General features: G+C 49.3%; 4 protein-coding genes across 6 annotated transcripts in view; 3 read left to right on the forward strand and 1 right to left on the reverse strand.

The window, feature by feature from the left end:
- Snx8 (sorting nexin 8) overlaps positions 1-2,991 on the forward strand; it is a 47,321-nt gene extending 44,330 nt beyond the window's left edge. For all 3 annotated transcript variants that reach the window (XM_032886934.1, XM_032886936.1, XM_032886935.1), the window contains one exon: positions 1,678-2,991. In XM_032886934.1, the coding sequence (XP_032742825.1) occupies positions 1,678-1,791 (114 nt within the window). In that variant the 3' untranslated portion in view covers positions 1,792-2,991. The remainder of the gene's footprint in view (positions 1-1,677) is intronic.
- Positions 2,992-5,309: 2,318 nt separating this feature from the next.
- Positions 5,310-11,765, reverse strand: Nudt1 (nudix hydrolase 1). The gene is made up of 4 exons (XM_032886986.1): positions 11,731-11,765; positions 8,273-8,437; positions 7,485-7,630; positions 5,310-5,595 (listed from the first exon to the last, which is right to left on the reverse strand). The coding sequence occupies exons 2-4, from the start codon at positions 8,422-8,424 to the stop codon at positions 5,423-5,425; spliced, it is 471 nt and encodes a 156-aa protein (XP_032742877.1). The 5' UTR covers positions 8,425-8,437; positions 11,731-11,765; the 3' UTR covers positions 5,310-5,422.
- Positions 11,766-11,826: 61 nt separating this feature from the next.
- Mrm2 (mitochondrial rRNA methyltransferase 2) lies at positions 11,827-15,831 on the forward strand. The gene is made up of 3 exons (XM_032887202.1): positions 11,827-11,834; positions 12,290-12,579; positions 15,272-15,831. Exons 1-3 carry the CDS (start codon positions 11,827-11,829, stop codon positions 15,712-15,714), a joined length of 741 nt encoding a protein of 246 aa, XP_032743093.1. The 3' UTR covers positions 15,715-15,831.
- Positions 15,832-22,456: 6,625 nt separating this feature from the next.
- The window catches only part of Mad1l1 (mitotic arrest deficient 1 like 1), a 308,135-nt gene continuing 302,833 nt past the window's right edge, over positions 22,457-27,758 (forward strand). Inside the window, exon 1 of the mRNA XM_032886912.1 lies at positions 22,457-22,514. The gene's annotated coding sequence lies outside the window, so the exon portion shown is untranslated. The remainder of the gene's footprint in view (positions 22,515-27,758) is intronic.

The raw sequence follows: 27,758 nt of genomic DNA on the forward strand, positions 1-27,758 counted from the left end.
TCCTACTGAGGCAGAGTTGCAGTGACCCTGAGCCCAGAGCTCACTGATTCTGCTAGGCTAGCTATCTAGCTTGCCCAGGGATCTTCCGTCTCCCTTTATGGGCTGCCACATCCACTTGGGCGTCTGAGCTCTAGTCTTCAGATTTATATGACAGTCACATTACCCAGTAGCCATCTCCTCAGCCCGCCCAGGTTCTTACTTCACATGGCTCTGAGTTTATAACGAATCTGGCTTCCTGAGTTGTGCATCTGTCCTCACCCTGTCAGGATCCAGCTGGTCTAGAAAATGCTATCCAACCTGGAGAGATGGCTCATCGGGTAAGAGCACTGGCTGCTGCTCTTCCAGAGAACCCAGGTTCAATTCCAAGCTCACCACTGTCCATGACTACAGCTCTAGCAGTTTTGACATCTTCACACAGACACGTGCAAACAAACAACAGTGCACACAAAATAAAAATAAATGAAAAAAAAGGGAGAACACAAACACTATCCAACCTCGAGAGGGGCAGCCTGGCGTGTGACTAAATTGTGGCTGGTTACTCTGCCAGACGGTTACTTTACTCTGACTAGGAGCTGGGGGTAATTTGCTGACATCCGCTGTGCTAGCCCCGTGTAGCACCCCCCACATGTACACACACCCATCTTGGTTTTCCAAGTGACTCTGGTGTCTCCGGCTGCATTTGGTTGTTGGCCCTATGTGGGTTACAGACTGAATTTAGGTGCTCAAGCATCTTTACCTGCCAAGCCATCTTGAAGGCCAGACCGTGGATTTTTGAATTTGCCTCAGCCTCCTGAGTGCTGAGACGGTGAGCACACGCCACACACCTGACCTCCGTGGGGCTTCACGCATGCCAGGCAGACATTCTGCCAGCTGAGCTACTCCCTCAGCCCTGGGGACCTCTTTTGACCTTTGACCTGTGTGGTTCCAAGGTCTGAGAAATGGAATGAAGGTTTAACGCCATTAGTGTCCAGAAATTGGCCTGGGTGTCATGGTTACAGACATAGAGCTGTCGCTGCCTGGCAACATCCGTCGGCTCTGTGACGGTGTGGCCCTTCTTGTCAGGGAATAGAGGCAGGCTAGGGGACATTAACTTGTAGTTTTTTGGGGGAGCACATGATGGCTGCCAAGTAGCTTCACAGCATCCAGGCCAGTAAGGCTGCTCGGCGGGTAGAGGGCTTGGCAAGTATGCAGGAAGCCCGGGTTCCATCCCCAGTTCCGCAGATGCCAGCTGTAGGGGTGCCCACCGGTAACCCCCGTACTCAGGACATGGAGGCAGGAGGCTCAGGAGTTCAAGCTCACCCTCTGTTATTTAGCAGTTACTAACTTTCTTACTTTTTGTGTGTGGGGTACCAAGGATCAAACTTGGGGTCTCATGCGGGTTTGGTAAGCTAGCTCTGACCCCAGCTCTGCTTTTTTGACTTTTAGATCTCACTGTGTAACCCAGGTTAGCCTGAAACTTGTAATCCCCACCTTTGCCTCTGGAGGCTGGGCCAACGTTGGGAGAATAGGGGTGATTTGTCCTCCCTGTCAGATGCTCAGGCTGTGGAGCCTGGCACGCGCAGCCGTGTGATGTGAGTGCCCTCTTGTTCATGCCACCACGTGACAAGGAACGGGAACCAGCTTGTCATGGACCAGGTTGTGGCCACCCTCCTCACCTCCCGTTCTTCCACCCCGCAGATGAGCAAGGTGTGGAATGACCTGAAGCCGAAGCTCAGCTGCCTCTTTGCTGGACCGCACAGTGTGCTGACACCACCACGCTCCCCGCAGGAGGATGGCATGTGTCCCCACTAGTGACAAGGCCCACGACAGAGCTCCCTGTGGCCTCACTAAAACCTCTCTGCAAACAGTGTGTCCCTGGCTGATTCCCTCTAGGCAGCAGCCATTCCCCCGAGCTGCCTGTGGGCTGTGCTGGCCGTCTTTGTGTCTCCCTGTTCCTGGGCAGGAGGTCTTCGTGCCCCCAGCCCGCCCCTTGGCCTGTTTCTCAGGTCGGTAGTGGGAAACTAGGGTGCTTTAGACTGGATTGTGCCCGATGCCCAGTGCTAAGGGCCTTTTGTACCCAGTAAGTGGCATCTAGGAGAGCCTAGGGGTTAACCTAGCAGCAAAGAAATGGGAGGACTGGCCCTGTCCGGTGTGGCCTGGCAAGGAGCTGGTCAATCTCTGAGGGTGGAACCCAACTACACTAGGCCTGCAGACATTCTTCGAGGGGTGTGCGAGGCCAGGCGAGTGGTCTCACACAGGAGGAGGGGTTGAGTGTGCAGTGTTTGGAGCTTAGGAGGACATATTGCACTCCAGTACGATCCTTCGAGGTCCAGGGCCTGTCAGGGTCCAATGGATGAGTTTCCTATGTTGAGTGAGGAAGGGTTGTGGGGCACTGGAGATGGGCATCCCTGTTGGGCTGTCCGTCAGCAGGCTCTGTGTGGATGCGAGTTGTTTCCTCTGCCGACCGCTCACTGGCCGTGCGCTGCAGGCCTGTGGCCCTCAAAGCTGGCGTAGAGCCTGCCTTTTCTCATGCAGTCTTTCCCTGACTGGGCTGTGGGTGCCCGACTCCAAACTTGAGGTTCCTCTCCAGGGTTCAAAGGAATGCAGAGTCCCTGTACCCTTCTGGGCATCCTGCTGTCCGAGCCTGTGCCGCACCACAGCCATGCTTGGGGCTGCTAGAAAGACGGAGAAGCACAAGTATCACCGGATCTCCTGCCTGCCTGTCCCTTTTCCTGGGCTGGGTGGGGCCCAGCTGTAGCCTTAACTGGACGGTCCTGGGGCCATCAGAGTAAGAGCGAAGGGAAGAGCTTTTTTTTTTTTTTTTTATGCCACTCTGACTGAAGAAGCTGACAGCAGGGGCAGAGGGGCTCTGGGACACTGCTGTGTGGACTCTGGGTTAAGGACGTGAAGAGGCTGGTGCTGTGGGATTCGGCTCGATGAATGAAGCACTTTATGGACTGCGGGAATCAGTTACTGCCACACCCAATAAACTGGAAGTGTTTACAGATGGTTTCCATGCTGCAGTTTCTCTCCATAACCCCCACGAACATGGTCAGCGTGCCTTGGAAACTGGATGGGCAGCTGCCCCTACCCCGGTGGTCCCTGTGAGGAGTGCTGTGTGCATAGTACCTTCCTGGATATAGACACAGAGTTTCCTGCTGGAGGGAGGTCCCTCAGACTCAGACAATCTGTCAAGTTTACACGTCCCAGAAATCTGGAAAGGGCACGATTCACAAGGTCCCTCCCTGAACTGGTGCCCAAAGTGACAGTTGCTGGGGGAGGAGACTGACCCGTTGAGAGCCCTGCACAGTACAGAACTCCAGGGCTGTGTTTCCAGTTCTCCCCCGTGCTGTGGTCGCTGTTTGAAGTGTACCTACTGCTGGGAGCTAAGCCACACTCCTGTAAGTCACGGCAGAACTCACTGACCGCTCAGCCTCTGCAGAGTCATTTCCTTGGTTGGTCTTTGAGTTCATTTCCTACTGCTATGAGGAAATTCCCCACAGGAGGAATACAGTAGGAAAGGTCTGCCACTTTGGGGGAATGCGGGTCACTGTACGAGCCTGAGCCAGCTGGGCACATTGCATCCAGAGTTCAGCCGAGAATAGATCAAAGTGTGCGTGCCAGTGCTCAGCTTGCTTCTCTAAGGCTGCTCAGGACTCCCTTCCTAGGGAATCCTGCCACTCACAGTGCTCAGCCCTTCCTACTTGGTTAACATAATCAAGATACCCCGCCCCCAGACGTGTCCACGGGCCATGCTGACGTAAACAGCCCTTCTCTGAGATGCTCTTCCCATGTGATTCTAAAGTATGTCAAGTTGATGGTTAAAACTGATGTACTAAGGGCTGCGGAGAAGGCTCAGTACGTGCTTGCTGTTCTAGGACCCGAGTTCAGTTTCTAGTACCCTCGCCAGGTTGCTCCCAAGCTCCTATAACTTCAGCGCCAGAGGAATGGGCATCTGTCCTCTGTGGCGCCTGTACTCATATGCATGTCACCCCCACCCCCACGCACCTAAATTAAAAATGAACCCAAGAGGAGGGGCTGCAGCAATGCCTCTCAGCACGTAAGTCTCCGCCCCTTTAGGCTTAGTGAGTTTCAGCTAACAATGTAGTAGGCTGTTGATCATGACGTGTGTGTGTGTGTACTGTAAATTATGTAATTTATGGAGACGTGCTGGTGCCCGTGGAAGCCAGAAGAGGGTGGAGGTGCAGGTGGTTATGGCTGCCTGTTGTGTTGTGGGTGCTGGGAACGGAACTCTGGTCTTCTGCAAGAACAGTACTGCTGACTCAGCCCAGCCCTCTTCTTGGTGTTTCCTTAAAGGCTCCCTCTTCCTGAGGGAGGAGTGTTTTATGTGAAGTAGTTAGGAACAGCTAGGATGCAGCATGAAATGGGACAGCATGCTTTCCACCGATTACTGCCCACATTGTGTGGTTCCCGTCTAAGTCCAGCCTGGAGGTCCTGGCACCCCCGCCATTAGGTTCAGTACAGCCATCACCCAGGAATATGCACCGGGGAGGGGTGGGGGATGGAGCCGTGATCAGGATGCAGGTTGTCTCCATCAGGTTTTGCAGACTCTCCTGGTTGGTTATCTTTACCTGATTTGCTTACTAGTCTCAGCCTAGGAGGCCTTACCTGTGTTCATATAATGTCCTAGACACAGCCTTTCAGTCAGACCAGCCCCTAGCTGGAGTCCAGGTCCTGGTTGGCAGCCCAGCCGACTGTCAGAAGAACACTTGTCTTGCTCTGAGACACCATTCCCAGCTGCCTCCTGAGACCCATGGCTCTAGCTTCTCTCAGTGGCACCCTGCTCTCCGCAGTTTTTCTTGGGGTGCTTGCTCTTGCCTGACATCCTGCTGCCACCAAGCACTTCAGAGACTCTCCTTTTCCATTTAGACTGCCACTCCTGCATGAGAAGAGTCCGTACCTTATCTTTGGGTGTCTGTCTACCCTGTTTGGGGTAGTGGGACAAGACAAAGAATTGCCTGGCTGCCTGGCAGGGTCTCTGTACCACTTGACACTGTAGTCACACAGCAGCTTAGGGGAGCCGTGGTTCACTTTGGCTCATCCATCAAGGGGATACAGTCCATTGTAGAAGACACGACAGACACAGTAGCAGGAGTGTGAGCTCACCTATAAAGCCTTAAGGTCCATCCTCCATCTCTCCAACCCCCAGTGACTCAGTTCTGTCATCAGGGCTCTGGCTCCTAAAGGTGCCACAACCTTCTAAGACAGGACCAGTAGGCGGGGATGAAGAATTGAAACATATTGGTGTATTGGTGACATTTTACATTTCACTTGATCTTAGCCAAAAGGCCGAGAAGGTGACATTTTACATTTCAACCTTGCAAACAGAAAATACCAGCCCCTGCCTGTGTCCTTGGAGCGACAGCTTGCAGTGGCTGTGTTGCAACCGGAATGGCTAGAACCAGTCAGACCTCTCTCTGTATTAGAACTCATCCACCTCACGTAGGGAGTAACTGAGGATGGTGTCCTGACCGTGGAACTTGAAGTGTCCACAGAACTTCTTCTTCTGAAGCAGGAGTGGGAACCAGTAGCTGTCGTCCGGCCACATGTCGGCAAAGGGGATCTGGTCCAGTTGGAACCACTGAGGGCGCATTTCTGAATCGGGGGTGGGGGAGGGGGTGGGGGTGGAAGAGGAAAAACATAGATTTCAGTTGACCTGAGAGGGATTACCCCCGGGTCCGTGTGAATATGTTTGGACATTTTGTTTTGTTTGCAACATGGTCTCACTATTTAGCCCTGACTGGCCTTGAACACAGAGCTCTGTTATATATCTGAATATGTCTGTGCGAACGAATGTCACGAGTGCGTGGGTACTAGAGGAGGCCAGAAGAGGAGCCAGAGTTTGATCCAGTCACACACTGACTGGATCCTAGAGAGTGAACCTGGGTCCTTTGGAAGACCAGTGAGTGCTCGTAACTGTTGAAATCTCTCTCCAGCAGTTTGGACATTTTTGGTGGTGGTTTTTAATAAAAAAAATTTTTTTACAGATTTTTATATTATGCTTACTTGCATGTATGTCCATGTGTTACTGGAGGCCCATAGAGGTCAAAGAGCCACCCGATGTGGGTGCTGGGAATCAAGCACAGGTTCTCTGGAAGAGCAGCATGTGATCGTAACTGCTGAACCAGTTTTCTAATATTCTCCCCTCTTTAAACATTTTGTAAAAATTATTTTATGTGTATGAGAATTTTGCCTGGAGACTGCATATGTGTAGTTCCTATAGACACCAGAAGAGGGCATCAGATCCCCTGGAACTGAGTTCTGGACAAGCGTGAGCAGCCCTTTGGTACTGGCAAAAGCACGTGGGTCCTCTGCAAGAGCAAGTGCTCTTAACCTCTGACCCTTGTCTCTTCATCCTCTGGGGTGTCTGGAGACAGCGCTTCTACACTGCAGCCCAGGCTGCTCTGGAATGAGTGGCTGTCCTCTTTCCTCACATCCCTGGGTTTACAGATGTGCAACACCACTGTGCCTGCTTTGTTTTCTGGGATACAGGGAGTGTGGTCTGATTTTTATAGCTCATCCTCATGACCGTCTCTTGGTTTTGACAGGGATATTTTATGTAGCTCAGGCTGGCCTAGAACCCACTCTGTAGCCCAGGATTACCTCAGATTCAGTCTTTCTGCCTCAGTGGACATGCCTAAATACACCTGTTTTTTTTGTTTTTTTGTTTTTTTTCCGGAGCTGAGGACCGAACCCAGGGTCTTGCGCAGGCAAGTGCTCTACCACTGAGCTAAATCCCCAACCCCTACCTGGTTATTTTTAACTTGTTTCTGAGACCTAATGTCCTGTGTTGGGATTGTAGACATGAAACACCACATGGTTCATGTCACTGCTGGGGATGGAACTCGGGTCCCTATGCCTGCTAATCAGGCCTCCTGCCAACTGAACCACACCTTAGCTGTTGCTGCTACTGCTGCTGCTTGGCCGACTCTGACTCCTCCTTCTCCTTCTCTCCCTCTTCTCCTCCTCCTCTTCCCCCACTTTCTCCCCATTCCTCCTCCTTTTTTTTTTTTTTTTTTTTTAAAACAGGGTTTCTCTGTGTAGCTCTGACTGTACTGTCCTGGGACTCACACTGTAGACCAGGCTGGCCTCAAACTAGAGATCTGCCTGGCTCTGTCTCCCAAGTGCTGGGATTAAAGGCGTGCACCACCACCACCTGATTCTTCTTCCTTTTCTTTTTCTTTTCTTTTTTTCTGTTTTTTTTTGGAAACAAGGTCTCACAATGTAGATCCGGTTGGCTTGGAGCTCACAGAGATACCCCACCTCAGGTGTTGGGATAAAAATTCGTGTACCAATATGCTTGGCTGATTTCCCTAATCAGTGAGTCACCCCAGGCTACAAGGCTGATTTGTCTGGCTGCCCTGGCTCAGACGCTAAGCAAAGATACGAAGGCAGGCAGACTTGGGGCCTAGACTTGGCAAGGGTGATTCTTTTCTCCTAGGCAGGCAGGTGAGTCTGGGTATCCTTCCCTGCCCTTGGCTCACCTTCACTCTCTGTGGGCGTCCCGTGCACGTGGTCGGTAGAGAAGATATGCACGTCCATCAGCTCGGGGGAGCCCACAAACTCAAATGAGATGTGGCCTACCTTGTGCAGTGTATCCACTCTCAGACCACTTTCTTCCAGAAGCTCCCTGGACAGGTAAGGAAAGACATGGGCATTAGCCAGCTCATGAGCATGGTATCTATAGTATCCATGCTTACACGGATGGACAGCAGCCCAGGACTAGTGATCCTGCATTTTCCAGGAGGACGTCCTGCAGAGGCGTTGGCATAACCAGTCTAGGAATTAACTTGAACTTAATAAATATAGACATGGCATTGCGCACCTATAATCCTAATGCTAAGGAGGTTGAAGCAGAAAAATTGGGGATTTGATACCCACCTGGACTACATAGAAAGACCCTTTACGGGGGATAGGGAGGTGGTTTAGCAATTGAAAGCACTGACTATTCTCCCAGAGGACCCGGGTTAAATTCCCAGCAGTTCACACTGTAATTCTAGTTCCAGTGGATCTAGGACCCTCATACAGATGTACATGTGGGCAAAGTACCAATGCACATAAAAAAAAAAAAGACCCTTAAAGAAAATTTAAAAGTCAGGCATGGTGGCCCATGCCTTTAATCCCAACCCTTTAGAAGTAAAGACAGTAGATCTCTGAGTTCAAAGCCAGCTTGGTCTACGTAGCATCTGTCTGTCTCAAGAGTATGTTTCCGACTCTCGGGTCCTCATCCCTGGCTAGGCTGGCTCTGTGGTCAGACCTTCCTTTTCCTCACCTCTTAGCCCCATCCTCAATGGTCTCTCCTTCCTGCACCTTGCCCCCGAAGCCATTCCAGCGGCCAGCACCAAAGCCCCTCTTCTTCATGCCCAGGAGAACTCGCTGAGGCTGTAGTACCAGCACGAGCGTATAAAGCCTGGAGGTGCTCATGCTCTCCTGGGTCCTAGGAAGCAGATAAGAAAATGGGGTCTGCTTGGCCTGTGGTCTGTTAGAGTATGCACCATATGTGCACTGTTGTGGCCAGGTAGGAGGTAGATAAACTCTGGGAGAGGTGAATGGTGTGGCCTACTGGTCATCACCCAGTCACAGGATATGCCTTGTGGCTTAATAGGGCATGTACAAATGTGCCTTTGTGGTCCCCCTTTTCATTTATTTTCATCATTATTTTATTTACAGTTCTGGGGATGGAATTCTAAGCCTTGAACATGCTAGGCTAGTGCTCTCCCACTGGACCACGCCCCCAGCCCCTCCCTGGGGGATTCTAGGCAGGGGCTCTACCACTGAGCCACACCCTAGCCCCTCACTGGGGGATTCTAGGCAGGGGCTCTACCACTGAGCCACAGCCCAGCCCCTCACTGGGGGATTCTAGGCAGGGGCTCTACCACTGAGCCATGCCCCCTAGCCCCTCACTGGGGATTCTAGGCAGGGGCTCTACCACTGAGCCATGCCCCCAGTACTGAGCTACCTTCCCAGCCTCGAGCCACCGTCTCAGCTCCCAGACCAAGCTTCTTATTTTTATTGTTTCTTGGCCTCAACTGGCTAAGGCAATATCCAAAAGCTGGAACCCTCCTAAGAGGTTGCAGTGTATAGGAAAAGGAACTTTAACAAGGGTCGTAGAGATGGCAGTGGTTAAGAGGACCTTGCAGAGGACTGCGGTTCCATTCCTAGCATCCACATGGTGGATGTTCTGATGCCCTCTTTTGGTATCTCTGGGTACAAGGCACACACATATATATAACTGTGAACAAAACTCCTATACTCCAGCTGGAGAAACGGCTCAGTGGTTAAGAGAGTGGCTGCTCTTCCAGAGGTTATCAGGTTCAATTCCTAGTAACTGCATGGTGGTTCACAATGGTCTATAACCCCAACTCAAGACCATATGGCCCCTTACACAGACATACATACAGGCAAAACATCAATGAACATAAAAATAAGTCTTTTTTAAAACCCTATACACACAATATATATGTTAATTTTATAAAAGAATAAGAAAGAGGGAGAGAAAAGGGACCAGGAAGCTTGGGCCTGGTGATGAGGCATGTCAGAAGAACTAGGCTTACCATGGGCCTGTGTCCTAACTTGCTTGTGCCTGAGGCTCTGGTTTCTGAATGCAGCAAAGTCAGCCATCTTTTATCAAGCACCAGCCATATATAGCTGTCCTTCATCTCCACAGGTGACTGTACCAGGAATACCCTGCTCTGCCACGGATGCCGCGATGAAATCACTTCTATGAAATGGCATGTTTGCCTGTACCTTACACACATCCTCCAGCCCACTTTACACACAAACTATGTAAATCGTTTTCATGTAGTGAGTGATGACAGGTGTCTTCATATTGCACACAGATGCATGGTTTGTTTTGCGAGTATTTGAAATGAGACAGAGTTGTGCCATGTACTCCAGTCTGGGCTTCAACTCACACTCTCCCCGCCTCAACAACCTAAGTGCAAGATGACAGGTGTGTACCAGCGTGTTCAGCTACTCAGTGAAGGGAGCTGTGAGCACACAGATTGGAATCCGGTAGGATGGGCGTGGCTACGGTTTTGTTGATTGGCATTGCTTCAAACAAAATGTCCTCACACTTTTCCCCTCTGCAAAGGGCACACAGTTGCTGGGCTTATAACATGGGGGAAGGTAGTTCTTACAGTTAATTTGGGCTGGGGAATAATTTTGATTTACTGGTTGAATTGGTCTAACACTGAGTCCACAGATAGAGATGGCCGATTAGCCTCCTTTGTGTGTGTGACATGTGCACGTATGCATATGGGTGTCCCCATCTGTGTGTGGAGACCACAGTTGACATTAGGTGCCTTCCTCAATTGCTCTCTGCCTTACAATTTTATATATATTGTGGCATGGTGGCGCATGCCTTTAATTCCAGCACTCGGGAGGCAGAGGTAGGCAGATCTCTGAGTTTGAGGCCAGCTTAATCTACAGAGTGAGTTCCAGGATAGCCAAGGAGGTCAGAAGAGGGTGTTGGCTCCCTTGGAGCTAGAGTTAAAGATGGTTGTGAGCCACCATTTGGGTGCTGGGAACCTGATCTCTCCATCCTCTCTCTCCAGGAGCAGCTGGTGTTATTTCCAGCCCATACCTTATTTTATAAAGATTTTGCTTTTATGTATATGTGTGTGTGTGTGTGTGTGTGTGTGTGTGTGTGTGTGTGTGTATGGTTACTTGTCTCTGTATGCACAGATTCGTGTGGCTACCCATGGAAGCCAGAAGAGGAAGGTGGATCCCCAAAGCTGGAGTTACAGGCAGTTATAAGCCACCTTACATGGGTGCTGGGAATCAAAACACAACGCCAAGTACTCTTAACCCACTGAGCCATCCCTGTCTGTCTGTCTGTCTGTCTATCTATCTAATTATCTATCTGCACATATACATATATACAGATACATATGAATGAGACAAGGTCTTTCATTGGAGCCTGTAGCGCATGGATTCAGCGAGACTAGCTGACCAAACTGTGCCGGGGACCAAACTATCTCTGCTTCCTGGCACTGAGGTAGGTTATAGGTGCAAGCCACACTTTTTTTAAAAATGTGGGTTCTGAGCTTCGAACTTAGGTTCTCATGCATGTGAAACAGGCATTTCACAGGTGATAGCACCCCAGCTCCAATCAGCCTTGTTCTCAAAAGCTGAGCCATATAGTGAGAACTAAGAACAGTGTAAGACTGTTATTTTCTGAGGAGAAAACGAATGTTCGGTCAAAATTTGAAATGGGGTCAAATGGCAGAGCCTATAAGCAAACAAGGGTGTCCTTGACATTAGTGTCCCATCAGCGTCGGTAGCTGTGATAGTAAATCGGATGCGTGTCAGGGAAATTTCAAGTGCTAGGGTTTGGGCTACTGACAACTATCTGGTCTGAATTGAGGTTAACTGGCAGGTGTTGGAGACAATGCACATTGAGTGCGGAGCCCAGAACCTGCCTGCAGGGGGCACTCTACAAATGCCGTTCCCTAGCCTCCCCTTCCATGGGCTATGCCTGACATAGTCAGGCTGCAAACTGCCCCAGTCGCAACTTGCCGCCCAGGTCCCCTCTCCCTCTCATTTCCGCTCCCTACCTTCTGTAGTTCTGGTCTTCCTGACCTCATTTCTACTCAGCACTCCAGTTTTCCTGGTGGGCTTGAAGCAGCTCCCTAGCCTCTCCGCCCCCTCCCCTCTCCAGATCTCCCCCGAAATTGCAGCATCCCTGATCTCCCGCACCCATGTCTTACGCACCACAACCATCCGTACCTTGGCGCCCTAGCCAGAACTTCCCCGGGGCGGAGTCTCTCTTTGGAAGCTAGGGCGGGACTTCCGGCGGCGGGAGGAAACCGCCAGCAATCTGCAATGGCTGGGTGAGTGGAATTACCGTGTCCTCCTGCACTAAAAGGGCTCCTGTTGCATGCGGGAGCGGAGTGGATGATAGTAGTGGGGAGTTCAGTAAAGTGTGTTACAGACTCTCCTCCCGGGGAGCGGGACACAGGCATACGATATTTATTCTTGTTCAGACAGACGCGAGAGAATGAGGCTTGCAACGTGGAAATAAGTTTATGGGCTCCTCAGATAAAGCTGTGCATGCGTGAGCGTCGGAGTTCGGATGCCCAGAACCTACAAAATTCTGTACTTGTGTGCTGACCAAATGTAACGCCAGTGCTGGGGAGGCAGAGAAAAGGGGTCCCTGGGGAAAGCTGGTGAGATAGACTGGCAAGTTAGCGACCTTTCTTCGTTATGTAAGGTAGAAAGCAAACCAAGGGGACATCCCTTGCCTCTGTGTAATGTCTACCTGCTAACTCCTTTCTCACCATTTCAGGTATCCGAAGCTGGTAGGCGTTCCCCTTAAAGTTCGGAAGTTACACACAGCAGTGTGTCACTACAAGGGCCGGACAGGCGCCGAGCACCTGTGGCTGATGCGCCATCTAAAGGACCCGTTTGTGAAGGCCGCAAAGGCGGAGAGTTACCGCTGCCGCAGCGCCTTCAAGCTCCTGGAGATGAATGAGAAGCATCACATCCTGAGGCCTGGGCTCCGGGTGCTGGACTGCGGGGCAGCTCCCGGGGCCTGGAGTCAGGTGGCAGTGCAGAGCGTCAACGCCACAGGAGCAGGTGGGACCTGCATGTTACACCCAGCTCCTCTGACTGCCATGAGCTGGAGCGAGTGCTAGTGAGCAGCTCATTACCCAGAGACATTGTATGAGGAGCATTCTAAGTAGGTTTAGAGATGGGAGTTACAGAAATAGTCACAGGCTGGGGACGGAGCTCAGCTGCTAAGCTAAGTTAGGTTCCCGTAGGCCTAGGAGGTGAAGCAGGATTAGAAATTCAAGATCATTCCAGCTACATGGTATGTTGACACTCAGAAAAAAAGGGTAGAGGTAGGGGGTTGGGGAGGGAATACCGGGTGGTGGTGATGCTATGAAGACCATGGCTTAGTCAGCAGTGGTTTTCACTCTGTGGGTCGTGACCCCTTTGCAAGTAGCATTTCAGATAGCCTGCATGTTAGCTATTTATGTCACGATTCATAACAGCAGCAAAGTGACAGTGACAAAGCAGCAACAGAAATAACTATGGTCGGGGTGGGGAGAGGTCACCACAGCGTGAGGAACTGTATTAAAGGGTCGAAGCAGGACGAAGGTTGAGAACCACTGGTCTGCTGGTTGAATGGCGCATGCCGCTGAGGCTGGCGGCCTGGGTTCACTCCCCAGGATTTTCACTGTGGAGGGGAGAATTGGCCGCTGTGGACTCCACAGTGTGCTGCGGCGCGTGCCTACTTGTGTATACACACTCTAACACACGAAATTAAATAAGCAAGATGTTTAAGAAAGAACAAGAAGAAAACCACGTGAGTTGGCGGCCAGCCTGGGCTTTGTACCATGTCCCTCTCTCAAAACAAAACAAAAAGCCCAGAAAACTAAACAGTAATGCCGTACTTTGCTTTCTAGTGCTATGATAAGCACCATGACCAGAACAATGTGGGTAGGAAAGGATTTCGTCCTGGGCCGGTGGTCCTGGGTTCTATAAGAAAGCAGGCTGGGCAAGCCAGGGGAAGCAGGCAGCACCCTCCATGGCTTCTGCATCAGCTCCTGCCTCCAGGCTCCAGCCATGATCGAGTTCCTGTTCTGCCTTCTTTCAGTAACAGTGATATGGAAGTGTAAGTCAAATGAACCCTTTCTTCTCCAACTTGGTTTTGGTCATGGTGTTTTATCACAGCAATAGAAACCCCAAGACAGCAGGGTTTGGGGGGACAGGACGATTAATGGGTCCCTGAAGCCTAGGAGCTCATGGAGGTCCCACTGGGGCTGCACCTCCAGAACCTCAGGAGAGGCCTTCTGCCTGGGGCCTCTGGACTCCTTACACTGGGGCTTCCATAGGCAGTGTACTACTGTGTGTGTGTGTGTGTGTGTGTGTGTGTGTGTGTGTGTGTGTGAGCACATGCATGTGAGTGTGTGTGTGAGAGCACATGTGTGTGCATGTGTGTGTGAGCACATGCATGTGCATGTGAGTGTGAGCACATGCATGTGCATGTGAGTGTGTGCACGTGTGTGTGTGAGCTCATGCATGTGCGTGTGAGTGTGTGTGAGAGTGCATGTGTGTGCATGTATGTGCGTGCATGTATGTGTGTGCGCACACGTGTGTGAGTACATGTGTGCATGTGAGTGTGTGTCTGTGTGTTCGTGCATGTGTGCGGTTCTATAGAGACTTAATATTCTGTATGTGAAATGGTGCCCAAATAGGAAAGAGAGAAAACAGCTGAACCTGTGACATTGTCCAGCTTTGCTGGCCACACCCGTGACCCTAGCACTCTGAAGGTGGAGGCAGGAGAACCAGGAATTCCAGGCCTGAGTCACATGATTCTTAAAGAACCAAAAGAGAAAAATGAAGGACTGGAGAGGGCACTGTTCTCACAGAGGACTCAAGTTCAGTTCCCAGCACCCTTGTCAGGCAGCTCCCAATCTTAACTTCACATCCAGGCCCTGGACTCTACAGGCAACTGTACTTGAGTGCACATTCACACATGTAAACACACATATGTAAATAAATAATAAATCTACAGAACAAATAGCAGAGCATGGTCTCACATGCCTTTGATTCTTGCCCTTTAGAGGCAGAAGCATCCGTTCTCTGAATTTGAGGCTAGCCTGGGCTACATAGTGAGATTGTCTCAAGGAATAAAAAGCAAACAAACATAAAAACCAAAAAGGACTGTTGGGACCTGGGTATGGTGGTGCCCATCTGTAACCTTAAGCACTCACTGTGTTAAGTTAGGAACTTATGTTGTGGGCTAGCCTGGTCTACCTAGCGAGATTCCCATTTTAGAACCAAAACATACACAAAATAGAGAGTCATTTGGAAGAAGAGTCCTGGAGAAGAGCAGCCTAGAGCATCGAACTGACAGCACAGTGGGCTTCAGTACCTTGGGTGTGGTCCAACCTCTGCTTGTTAGTCACAGTGATCGAGAGACCATTTCCTTTTCAGGTCTCAGCTTCCCCAACTGTGCCAAGGGAAGTAGAGGACACCTTACCTTCCACTACTTGTTTTTTTCAACTTTGAGAGACAAGATCTTACTTGGTATCTCAAACTAGCCTTGAACTTGTGACAGTCCTCCTGCCTCAGCCTCCCAAGTGCTGGGATTGTAGCCTGTGCCATTACATCTAACTCAGGTGTCTTCATACAAAAGGTCTTTTGTGCACATATATGCACGTTAGCTGTTAACCTTGGTCTTGGTGCCTGACTTCATTTTGTGGCTTGTATTTTGGTAGGGAGATTCATGGTGTAATAACACAGTGTGTTACTTCCATAGATTCCAGCTCTCCCATGGGCTTCGTGCTTGGGGTCGATCTTCTTCACATATTCCCTCTGGCAGGAGCAACTTTTCTGTGCCCTGCTGATGTGACTGACCCCAGAACTTTCCAGAGAATTTTAGAACTGCTTCCCAGAAGGAGAGCGGATGTGATTCTGAGTGACATGGCACCGAATGCCACTGGGATCCGAGACCTTGATCATGACAGGCTCATAAGCTTGTGCCTTACCCTTGTGGACATGGCTGTGGACATCCTGCACCCCGGGGGGACACTGCTGTGTAAAACCTGGGCTGGAAGTAAAAGCCACCTGCTGCAGAAGAGACTAACCCAGGAATTCCGAAGCACAAGGGTCGTGAAACCGGAGGCTAGCAGGAAAGAGTCTGCAGAGGTCTATCTGTTAGCCACACAGTACCTTGGGAGGAAGGGCTCCACCAAGCAGTGATTCTGCCCCACCCTTCCGGGATCGCGTCTGTCTGGAGCGTGGATCCAAGCTGAGTTGTGGATATGAACAGCACCCCGAGGCACTGGGGTTTAAGAGATTAAAAAAACGTATTCAAGGGCTGTGAAGGAGTGCTAAGAATGGGGATCACAATGGCTCAGTGAGAAAACGGGGCTTGCTGCTAACCCTGACGCCAGTGCAGTCTCTGGGACCCCTGTAGCAGCAAGAGAGAACCAACCCCTGAAAGTTGGTCCTGACCCCCCGCATGCGTGCGCGCGCACGCGCGCGCACACACACACACACTTCACACAATATAAACAAGTATATTGGCCATTTGACACAAACCTACCTATGTCTGGGAAGAAAGAATCCGACTGAGGAATTGCCTCTATCAGCTCGGCCTGTGGGCGAGCATGTGAGACATGTCTTGATTACTGACTGATGGGGGCGGGGCAGCCCTGTGGGGGGAGGGGTGCATCCCTAGGCAGGTGAGCCTGAGTTGTATGAGAAAGCGGGGTGAGCAAGACTGGGGAACAAGCCAGTAAGCAGCGCCCACACCCCGCGCTGGCGGCCTGGTCTCCCGTTGAATTACAGCCTCCAGGTTCCCGCCCTGAGAGCCCACTTTGATCTCCTTCAGTGATGGACTGTGGTTGGGATGAGTGAGCCAAAGGAACCCTTTCCTCCCAAGGCTTTTAAGTGTTGGAAGCAAAACACGCTTCTCTATTGTGACTTTATTTTTCTGGCTTTCGTTTATTCATCTGTTTGTTTTTTGAGGTTGAGTTAACCCAAGCTGGCTATTAGCCCACAGACCTCCTGCCTTGCTTCCCGAATGCTGGGATTACTAGTGTGCACTGCCACCCCTGGCTCACGCCATGTTTGAAGAGAATGTCATGAGGGAGCTGAGTGGAGAGTGAAGGGTATAAAAGGAAAAAGAAAGGGGTTGGGGATTTAGCTCAGTGGTAGAGCGCTTGCCTAGCAAGCGCAAGGCCCTGGATTCAGTCCTTAGCTCTGAAAAAAGAAAAAAAAAAAAAAAAAAAGAAAGCTAGGGGGGTGGCACACGCCTTTCAGGGATTACACAGAGACCCTGTCTTGAAAAAAACATAAACAAACTAGTGTGCACTGCTATTTTAGCACCCCTGGCTCAGGGAGGGGAAAGAAACAATGGCCTTTTATGTTTGGAAGAGAATGTCATGAGGAGTATTTTGGTGTGTGTGTGTGTGTGTGTGTGTGTGTGTGTGTGTGTGTGCAATTCAGAGACAGAGATAGAGAGACTTGGGCTGGAGAGAGAGCTCTTTCTCCAGAAGACCCAGGTTCAAGTCTCAGCACTCACCTAGCAGCTAACAACCATTAGTAATTAGTCCCAGGGAATCCAATGTCCTGTTCTAGTCTTCATGGACACTGCACTAATGTGGTGCGGAGACACGTACATTCCAGCAAAGATACCCACACACATAAATAAACAAAAACCATGGAAAAAGCCCATCCTTATAGACCCAGAGAGGCCATGGAAGTTGTGTCTCACCATTAGCAGCAGTTCGTGTGTTGTAAAAGCCCTGTTTGCACTTACCATGGGCCTGCTGGGCACTCTGGGGAAGTGTTCCCACTTGGCCTGGGTAAAAATGGCTGCTGGAATTCACAAAAGCTTTTCATGGTAAAAAATCTGGTACAGGGTGTTTGAAACCAGATTCACACTTTGATCCCAAGTCATTTGCAGTTGCTACATAGACCCTCAGTGGGTCTGTGCAGGGTTCACGACAGCGGGACTGCGTGAGGTCAGCCTTGCTGACATCTAAAATGGGTAACTGAGGGCAGAGGGCTCCTACACCACAAAGTGTTGGTGCAAAACATGGCTCTCACTTCAAAGGGCATACGAGTTTATTCCAGAGCCCGATCTGACTAACTGGCTAAGGAATATACATTTAGTAAGTTTTTATAATAACAGAGAAAAGTCCTAAGTCAAAGCACTTTTCTTTGTTTTTGTTTTCAAGACAGGGTTTCTCTTTATATCCCCCCTGGCTGGCCTGGAGCTCTCACGTAGACCAGGCTGGGCTCTAACTCAATCCACTTGCCCTGGCCTCCTGAGTGCTGGAATTAAAGGCGGACACCGTCACCACCACTGCCTAGCAGTCAGGCCAGTTTTTCAAATACACTGGTAGAAACTAAGTAGGTTTCTCTGCACAGCTATAGCACTGCAGAGAAATCTGGGCTGTACGCCTTAGCTATTATCTGATGACATTTATTTAGCCTTTTTAGTTGATGGATATTAGAGGTTGTTAAGTTAATGCATTCTGAGAGGTTTTATCTGTTACTCACAGGATGTTAGGTCAGACACACAAGTGGGCAAGGAATGGCTATTTAGGGAGGCTGAATAGTCGAAACTAAGTTCTCATTAGGCTCAACATTTGCAGCCTCCCAGCCTCCCCACAAATCTGGAGGTGCTGATTAGTCAGTCAGCCCTGCAGCAGCTTCCGTAGAAAGCACAATTTCTTTGTGGAAGTTCTCCTCCTTAAAAGATACTGTTGGAGGGCTGGAGAGATGGCTCAGAGGTTAAGAGCACCCGACTGCTCTTCCAGAGGTCATGAGTTCAATTCCCACCAACCACATGGTGGCTCACAACCATCTGTAAAGAGATCCGATGCCCTCTTCTAGTGTATCGAAGACAGCTACAGTGTACTTATATATAATAAAATAAAATAAAAAGAAATTCAGTTGTCCTTTAAAAAAATTAAAAAAAAAAAAGATACTGTTGGAGATGGAGAGTTGGCTTAGGAGTACTTGTTCTTGGGTTGGGGATTTAGCTCAGTGGTAGAGCGCTTGCCTAGCAAGCGCAAGACCCTGTGTTCGGTCCCCAAAAAAAAAAAAAAAGTACTTGTTCTTATGTAGATCTCTCCTGAGGGATACAGCCAGAATACAGCAAATACATAGGCGAATGCCAGCAGCAAACCACTGAACTGAGAATGGGACCCCCATTGAAGGAATCAGAGAAAGGACTGGAAGAGCTTGAAGGGGCTTGAGACCTCATATGAACAACAATACCAACCAACCAGAGCTTCCAGGGACTAAGCCACTACCCAAAGACTATACATGGACTGACCCTGGGCTCCAACCTCATAGGTAGCAATGAATAGCCTAGTAAGGGCACCAGTGGAAGGGGAAGCCCTTGGTCCTGCCAAGACTAAACCCCCAGTGAACATGATTGTTGGGGGGAGGGTGGTAATGGGGGGAGGATGAGGAGGGGAACATCCATATGGAAGGAGAGGGGGAGGGGTTAGGGGGATGTTGGCCCGGAAACCAGGAAGGGGAATAACAATTGAAATGTAAATAAGAAATACTCAAGTTAATAAAGATGGGGAAAAAAAAGAGTACTTGTTCTTGCAAAGGACCTGGGTTCCATTCCCAGCACCCACCGGAAGGCTAACCACTTCCTTAAGCACCAGGAGTGCATGTGGTACTCAGACATATGTGCAGGCAAAACAATCATGAATAAAATAAATCTTACAAAAATACAGTCGAGCCTGATGTGACGCTGCCTGTGTTTAATCCCAGCCACTTGGCGGGCGGAGTTCCAGGGGAGTCAGGGCTACACAGAGAAACTGTGGTGAAAAACAAAATAACCAAAATCCCAACCAATGACTAACCAAAAACAGATACAGTGTTACCAGAGACATACTTGAACAGGAAGAATGTTGCGGTCACTTAGGGTTGACCTGCCTCTGCCTTGACCTCCATAGTGTTGTTTAGGCAAGAGCCCGGGTGTTTCGGACAACACTGCAGAAGTAACTGTCCGTATTACATGCCTGTAATACACGTGATTTGGGAGGCAGGATGATCCAAGAGTTCAAGGCCAGGCTGGGCGACTTAACAAGACTGTCAAATTAAAATAAGAGAAATTCTAGGAATGCAATTAATTGGAGAACTCCAGCCTAGCAAACTAAAACAAGAAACAAAAGGACCTAGGCTCAGCAAAGTAATACACTTCATTAATCCCAACACCAGGGAGGCAGAGGCAGGAGGATCTCTGTGAGTTCAAGGGGAGCCTGGTCTACATAGTGAGACTATTGAAAACATCAAAGTCAACCAAATCCCCCAGAAACACACAGAACACCAGCTAGACTGGTGGCACATGGTTGTCATCCTAGTGTTAAGTGTGTAAGTGGCACAGGCTGGGTCCCAACAAGCCAGGCTTGGCCACTCCTCCTCAATAATTTCAAAGAGCCAAGTCGATAGCAAATCAGAAAAAGGGAATTAATTGGGGGCTGGAGAGATGGCTCAGTGGTTAAGAGCACTGACTGCTCTTCCAGAGGCCCTGAGTTCAATTCCCAGCAACCACATGGTGGCTCACAACCATCTGTAATGGGATCTGATGCCCTCTTCTGGTGTGTCTGTTTTTTTTTTTTTTTCCCCCCGGAGCTGGGGACTGAACCCAGGGCCTTGTGCTTCCTGGGCAAGGGCTCTACCACTGAGCTAAATCCCCAACCCTTCTGGTGTGTCTGAAGACAGCTACAGTGTACTTACATATAAATAAATAAATCTTAAAAAAAAAAAAAAAAGAAAAAGGGAATTTACCCAGTGTGGCCTCAGTGGGAAGAGGGACACGAAGCTCGATCCAGTGTGTCCCCAAGTCCCAGTGTCAGGGGCCTAAGGTTGATGAAGAAGATTGGAAGATTGAAGAGAAAGGCAGGAGGAGGCTGTGTGTTCAGTCCCATCAGTGTCTCAGCACTGATCTTTGCTCACCCTCAGCTGACAAACGTGAAATCATTCTTCTGGAGAGTTCTTCCAGGTATTAGCCTTTTCCTTGGGAGGATATCTAGTGTCTTGTGGCCCTTTCTCTTTTTCTAAAGATTTATTACCTTTAGATAATATCAGTGCTCTATCTGTATGTACACCCGAAGAAGGCATCAGATCCCATTACAGATGGCTGTGAGCCACCATGTGGTTGCTGGGAATTGAACTCAGGACCTCTGGAAGAGCAGTCAGTGCTCTTAACCACTGAGCCATCTCTCCAGCCCTTGGCCCTTTGTTTCAATAGTCTGATAACCAAAGGGCCAGTTGAGGAGCAGGGCTGTTTCAGGACACTCAGAAGGCTGATGGGTTGCTGTGAGGTCCAGGACAACCTGGGCTACAGGGTAAGATTCTGTTTCTCAGCTTGACCCCAAAACACAACATTCATCTCAAAACGGATAAGAATCTTTTGTTTTTATTTATTTATTTATTTTTCAAAGATTTATTATTTTATATATGAAGACACCGTTGCTGTCTTCAGACACACCAGACACATTACAGACAGATTACACATAGTTGTGAGCCACCATGTAGTTGTGGGAAATTGAACTCAGGACCTCTGAGAGAGCAGTCAATGCTCTTCACGGTTTAGCCATCTCTCCAGCCCAATGTTTTTTACTTTTTGGTTTTTCCAGATAAAGTTTCTCTGTGTAGCTCTGGGTGTCCTGGAACTTCCTTTGTAGTCCAGGCTGGCCTTGAACTCACAGAGAAACTCCTGCCTCTGCCTCCAGAGTGCTGGGATTAGACACATGTGCCACTACCACCGAGATGGACAGGTCGTTTATTCTTGAGCCAAATGTCCCAGAAACACAGACTTAAAATTAAGTTACCCCAAATTCCATGTTCCAGTCTGGAAGCAGTGAGGAAATTTTTATAGTAACAGAATAAAGTCATGAATCAAGGCACTTTAAAAATACATTGGTGGGGTGGTTGGGGATTTAGCTCAGTGGTAGAGCGTTTGCCTAGCAAACGCAAGGCCCTGGGTCCGAAAAAAAGAAAAAAAAAATACATTGGTGGGGGCCAGGCGGCGCAGAAATGGCTCGGGTTAAGATCATCGGTTGCTCTTCTAGAGACCCCAGATTCAATGCTCAGCGCATACATCTTGGCGCACAGACATCTAACTCCCATTCCAGAGGATCTGTTGTCCTCATCTGGTCTCTATGGGCATCATGTATGCACACAAAACACCCATAAAATAATAAAACATGAAAACACATAGACTAGTGGAAGATTTAAGTAGGCAGTTACAGCAAAGCAGAGAAATACCAGCTATATGCTTCTCATGCAGTTCGTGGGCTTTTGGTTGGTAGAAACTGGGTTTTAATGTATTCCAAGAGGTTTTTATCCATTAGTCACAACGCGTTAGAGCTGACATAGAGGCGGGTAAGCAATGGGTATGACGGGGTTAAAGATAGAGCCCAAGACAAATTACAACAGGCTCTGGACCGGCAATGTTACCGAAGGCAACCAGCCAATCCGCCTTTACAGTCCCAACTTCTTTCCAGGAATTCTCATTCACAAAGGAAAGAAAATGAAACAAGCTAACCAATCAAAACACCGCCCCAAACAAAACAACCTGTGTATACATACACAGTGGCAAGATTCAGAGAAAAATCAACTTCCCAAAGCTACGTTTACTTTCCATGCCCAGCAGTTGTGGTGCAAGCCTTTTAATTCCAGCACTAGGAAGATCTTTGTGAATTAGAGGCTAAACAGAGAAACACTGACACAAAAGCAAAACTAACGTTCCCTCCCAAGCAGTGCTACTCCACACATTACGGCGCACTGGGTGGCGGTCGAAGAGAGCCCTGAGGGACAGGCACCTTGGCTCAGTGTGGTTTCCAGTCCCTTGGCAGGACAGCAGTTGTTCTCAGGACACGCCTGTGGCGCGCATATTTGATTCTTTACGGGCCGTTTTCTCAGATCTCGCGAGACCCTCGCGGAAGTCTCGCGATACATAGGCACCGGCGGAGAGGAGGGAGATCTGAGCCGCCGCTGCAGCACTCGGCTCCTCAACTCGGGTAAGTGACAGAGTGGTCGGGTCTGCGAGTTCCCCAGGCGCTGCGCGCGCTGCCGGACCGTACCGACGCCATGGGAAGGAGCTGTCCGCTGCCTTCCGGCATGCACACAGTCCGAGTTGGTCCTGTCGCGCGCCTTCCCTTTGCGGGGTCTTCCGTGTCGTGCTCCCGGGGCCGCTGTGGACCCCCGTGTCCCGTTGCAGGGCGCGGGTAGGCGTGCCTGGACCGGGACCGGGGCGGAGGGGACCGAGTGACCTGCTGTGGGCTGAAGGGCTCCCGGGGTTGGAGTCAGTTACCCTGTAGGTCCCAGGGATCGAACTTAGGTTGACAGTCTTGGTGGCAAGCCCTCGTAAGCGCTGAGTCGTATGTCAAGCCCTCTCTGTCTCTGTCTCTCTCTCTGTCTCTGTCTCTAGTCTCTCTCTGTCTCTCTGTGTGTATGTGTGTGCCTGTTTTTGGCAGTACTGTTGATTGAACCTCGGACCTTATGCACTCCATCACTAAGCTATGTCCCCATCCCTTTTAAAATTGTTAAGTGTGTGTGTGTGTGTGCTGTGTGTGTCTGTGTGTGTGTCTGCCTGTCTGCCTACCTGTCTGTCTGTCAGTCTGTCTGCCTGTTTTTGGCAGTACTGTTGATTGACCTAGGACCTTATGCACTCTACCACTGAGCTATGTCCACAGCTCTTTTAAAAATAAATCGACAGGCTAATTAACTAATTAGCAAATTAATTAATTAATTAATTAATTGTGTGTGTTTGCCGGTGTATACCAGGCTACCGGTGGAGGGAGGTTAACTTAGTTCTCTTCTTCCTCTGTATGGATCCTAGAGATGGAACCTTGCTTGTCTGTCTAGTCCTAAAGTGCATTGCAGATTGAGCTGTTTTTTGGGCCCCTTCTTCCTCCGCAGTTCATAGGATTGAGCCTAGGGCTTCATGCATGCTAAGCAGTTACCGACTCTGCTGCCTGCTCAGCCCGGTTCTTACTTTTTCCTCTTAATTTTTATTCTGTGACGGGACTTCCCAAGTGTTCCAGGCTGGCCTTGAACTTGCAACCAGCCTTTGAATTTGTCTCAGCCTTCTGAGTACCTGGGATGATAGGCCTGTGTCACCAAGTGCCAGGTTTTTAGGCTGTGCCTTGGCTGAGACCAGAAAGAAGGCGTGTGCATACCTGTCAAGTTAGAAGCCATCCAGAGCAGCTGGTGTTCTGGAAGGTCTGTTGCCTGGAAGTTCAGGGTTCCTGTAGAGAGGGTACAGTTTGAGGTGACGCTTTAGTTACCTGTGTGGCTTCTGAAATGGCAGACTTTCGTTCTTGTGTGTCAATGGCTGAGTTCTTGTGTTGGCCTGGAGAGGGAGGACAGAAAGTGTGACTTTCCTTTGATCTTTGAGAACAGAGGTCTACTTCTTCCCACTTCGTCTGTTCTCCACCTGGCTACCAGCTTTTGCTTTGTCGTGTGTGTATTTGGGGTGTACACTAAGGTTCTTGTTAAGTGAAAAATTCAGAAGAAATTTCTGCAAAGTAACCCTCCCCCCCTTTTGAGATTGGGTCTAGCTGTATTCTTAGGTCTCTGTGTAACCCAGGCTGGCCTGCAACATGTGATCTTGCCTCAGCCCTCAAATACATTCTTTTTTTCTTAAGGACCTTTCTCCAACTGAGAAATGCTTGGGCTTCTTTGCCACTGACCCTCTCCCCCACTGCAAGGAATGCCAACACCTTACCTGGTCCTTCAGTCTCACCTGGCGTGACATATATGGCAGTCTCTCCATTCTGTCCTGAGAAGATTGTGAAGGAGTTTAGACAGCTACAGAGGCACGTGCAGATTCCTTCCACACTAAGGACAGGGACCACAATCCATTGGTTCACTCACTATCCCATGGGCTGACTCTAATTGGAATTACTAGGACAGCTCAGTGACCCCCAAAAGAAAGGTTATGTGATTACTTGGCTTGAGAGAAGACTGAAGAGGGTCTTCTGCCCCCATCACCATCGTGACTTCCAGGGCAATATTGTCCGTTGCTGGCAAGTCTGTTTTGTTCTCATTGCATTAAGGGTCTACTTATTCAGACTTACCAGAGTATTCTAGACCTGCCCTAGAGTCTGTTCTAGGGGGACCGGGCAATCGTTTGTGGGGGCACCGAGAGTGAGTTAAAGGCTAAAATGTTGCCTAGCCCTGGATCTTTCTGCTTTTGTTGTGAGGGTACTCTATAGACCCCATTCTTTTTTTTTTTTTTTTTTTTTTTTTTTTTTTTTTGAGCTGGGGACTTTTTTCCGAGGGGGCAAACCCCAACCCCTATAGACACCATTCTTTTTTTTTTTTTTTTTTTTTTTTTTTTTTTTTTTTTTTTTTTGGTGCTTGGGCCCCAACCCAGGGCCTTGCGCTTAGGCAAGCTCTACCACTGAGCTAAATCCCCAACCCCTATAGACCCCATTCTTAAAAAGGTGCTCGTGTCTGAATTCCAGGGTGTCAGGTGTCACAGTGTGGGATCAGCTTTTTCCTCCTCCTTGTGGGTCATGGGGCTCAAACACAGGTCCGTAGGCTTCATGGGAAGCATATTTAACCACTAAGCCATTTCCCCAGCCCCACACCAGGTAGCTCACAGACATTAAAGTTACAGACATCCCACAGTGATTCCATTATCCCAAACCGAGAAGAGCATCCAACCAGGGCCACAAAGTTCCAGCCATGTCCTCTGCCCTTACAGGGCTTAGTTCTCTCCGCCTGACTAGATGCCATCTGTCACTGCTTGCCACTCGAGAACCTTGGTACAGGAGATTGTCTGCATTCTCTCCAGTTTTTCATTTTTCTAGCTCCTGGCTTCAGTCTGACAGTGGGATACTGCTGGTTGTCCTTACCCAGGTCTCTTGTAAGAGCCCTGTTCTCCCTTTGCTTGGACTCCATGCCCATGGGAGCGTAACACTCCTGCCAGCACAGCCCCTGTGTGAGCCGAATCAGTACCTAAATCTCCTCCTTCCCTGGTCCATCCCAGTCACGGATCTGAAAAGAGCCTCTGTCCCCTGGCTATTCTTTCAGAAAGCCCGGGGTGAGCTGTTGTTGCCTCTTCTGGCTATTAGGCACCTTTCATGCAGGCCCAGCCTTGCCCTCTCCCCCGCTGGGGTGGAGTGGACATTTCTATCTAGACTCTTCTCACTTCTTGGGCTTCTTTTCTTGGGAATATCTTCTCTGATACAGGATATTTGATCACACTGTGTTATTTACTGGAAAACCTGTTTCTAGTTGTGGTATGGCTCAGCCCTAGCACACATCTGTAATCCAAGAGCTTTCTGATTATCGTAGACAGGTTTAAATAAAGTCATCCATGGGTCAAGAGGTGGACCAAGCAATCAGTTGACAGGGAGTAAACATAGGGAAAGGAATCACAGAGAGTAGGGGAACTCAGGAGGACATAGGAAGTAGGATAGAAAGACACATAGGAAGTAGAAGGGAGGGACATTTCAATTTGAGGGTCTTTGAGGTGGTGTGGAGAAGAACTGCCTTGTTTTCTGGAACATCAGCTGAGGAGGAAGTCAGCTGGGTACTTTTTCTGCCTTTCTGAGCCAGCAGACCTTTACCCCAGCATCTAGCTCCCGAGTCTTTATTGGTAAAATGGAATGTTTAAGATTTTGTTAAAAACAACACTTCACCCTCCAGCTCTCTCCTGCACAGTCAGCAGAGCATTGCTCTGAAAGTTCACCTTTCAGATGTTTAGAATCCCCTCACTGCTCACCGTGTCCCTTTAACCTCCTGCCATGGGTAATTCAGCTGCTTTCACAATGGCCGACTCTGGAGATGCTTAACTGGCTCTCAGTCTGCTGGCCTCAAACTTGCTCTGTTTATTTTTAATTAATTAATTTATTTATTTTTGAGGTGGGGGTTTCTCTTGTAACCTTGACTGTCCTAGAATTCACCATGTAGACCAATGCTTAGAAAAAAGGCACACCCACCACACCACACCCAAGCCATGGAGATGGAGGGGTGCTGGGGCCAAAGGACTCGCTGCACTCCTGTCCAGCAACCCACAGCTGCTCCCTTTGGTGTCACACTCTGTGCCAGAAGTAGGTGTTAAGTCTTCAGTACCCATTGCTGGGCCCCATCCGTAATGCCACATGTGGAAGTGGACCTCGGCTCTGTCCTCCTCATCCACCCCACCCTCCCGCAGGTGCTCTCCTAATATGCACTCACTGATAAGCAGATATTAGCCCAAAAGCTCGGAACACCCCAGATGCAATCCACAGACTGCATGAAGCTCATGAAGAAGGAAGACAAAAGTGTGGATGCTTCAGCCCTTCTCAGAAGGGGGAACAAGATACTCACAGGAGGAGATACGGAGACAAAGTTAGGATCAGAGACTGAAGGAAAGGCCATCCAGAGACTGCCACATACGGGGATCCAGCCCATATACAGCCACCAAATCCAGTCACTATTGGGAATGCCAAGAGGTGCATGCTGACAGGAGCCTGATGTGGCTGTCTCCTGAGAGGCTCTGCCAGAGCATGACAAATACAGAGGCAGATTCTCTCAGCCAACCTTTGAACTGAGTACAGGGACCCCAATGGAGGAGTTAGAGAAAGGACTTTAGGAGATGAAGGGGTTTGCAACCCCGTAGGAATAACAACAGTATCAACCAACCAGAGCTCCCAGGGAATAAACCACCAACCAAAGAGTACACAGGGACAGACCCATGGCTCTAGCTGCATATGTAGCAGAGGATGGCCTTGTCTGGCATCCATGGGAGGACAGGCCCTTGGTCCTGTGAAGGCTGGATGTCCAGTGTAGGGGAATGTCAGGGCCAGGAGGTGGTAGGGAGTGGGTGGGTGGGCACACTCCTAGAAGCAGTGGAGGGAAAGGATGGAAGGTTTCTGGAGAAGGTAACATTTGAAGTGTAAATAAAGAAAATATCCAATAAAGAAAGAAAAAAGAAAAAAAAGGAAAAGTGGATATAGTTCAGGGTTTCAGTTAATAAGAGCTTAAATTACAGAAGCACAAGGAAAATTTAGAGGAAAGAGGAAGCTGGAGATCACAGGAGCAGATGTCTGAATGAATAAGCAAGGTTAGCTTAATGGGACACTTTGACAAAATGTCGTATTGAAAGTGATTTTGTAGCTGTCATAAAAACATTAGGACAATGGGGCTGAGTTTATCCAAGTTAAAGAATAAAGGAAGGATTTGCTTGTGACTAATCCACAAATCTAATAAAACAACAAAACATAGTTTGGGGGTTCAGATATATCCTGTTCTGAATATGTCTTTGGACA

This window comes from Rattus rattus, chromosome 16 (assembly GCF_011064425.1).
Source record: "Rattus rattus isolate New Zealand chromosome 16, Rrattus_CSIRO_v1, whole genome shotgun sequence".
NCBI classification, from domain to species: Eukaryota; Metazoa; Chordata; class Mammalia; order Rodentia; family Muridae; genus Rattus; species Rattus rattus.

Bases quoted from the DNA above. Each gene is read 5' to 3' on its own strand.
- Nudt1 (XM_032886986.1), bottom strand. From the start codon at position 8,424: ATGAGCACCTCCAGGCTTTATACGCTCGTGCTGGTACTACAGCCTCAG. The intron at 7,631-8,272 runs GTGAGGAAAAGG...TTACCTGTCCAG, and splicing joins ATTGAGGATGGGGCTAAGAG to GGAGCTTCTGGAAGAAAGTG. The intron at 5,596-7,484 runs GTGAGCCAAGGG...CCCCCGATTCAG, and splicing joins GACGCCCACAGAGAGTGAAG to AAATGCGCCCTCAGTGGTTC.
- Mrm2 (XM_032887202.1), top strand. The intron at 12,580-15,271 runs GTGGGACCTGCA...TTACTTCCATAG, and splicing joins CGTCAACGCCACAGGAGCAG to ATTCCAGCTCTCCCATGGGC.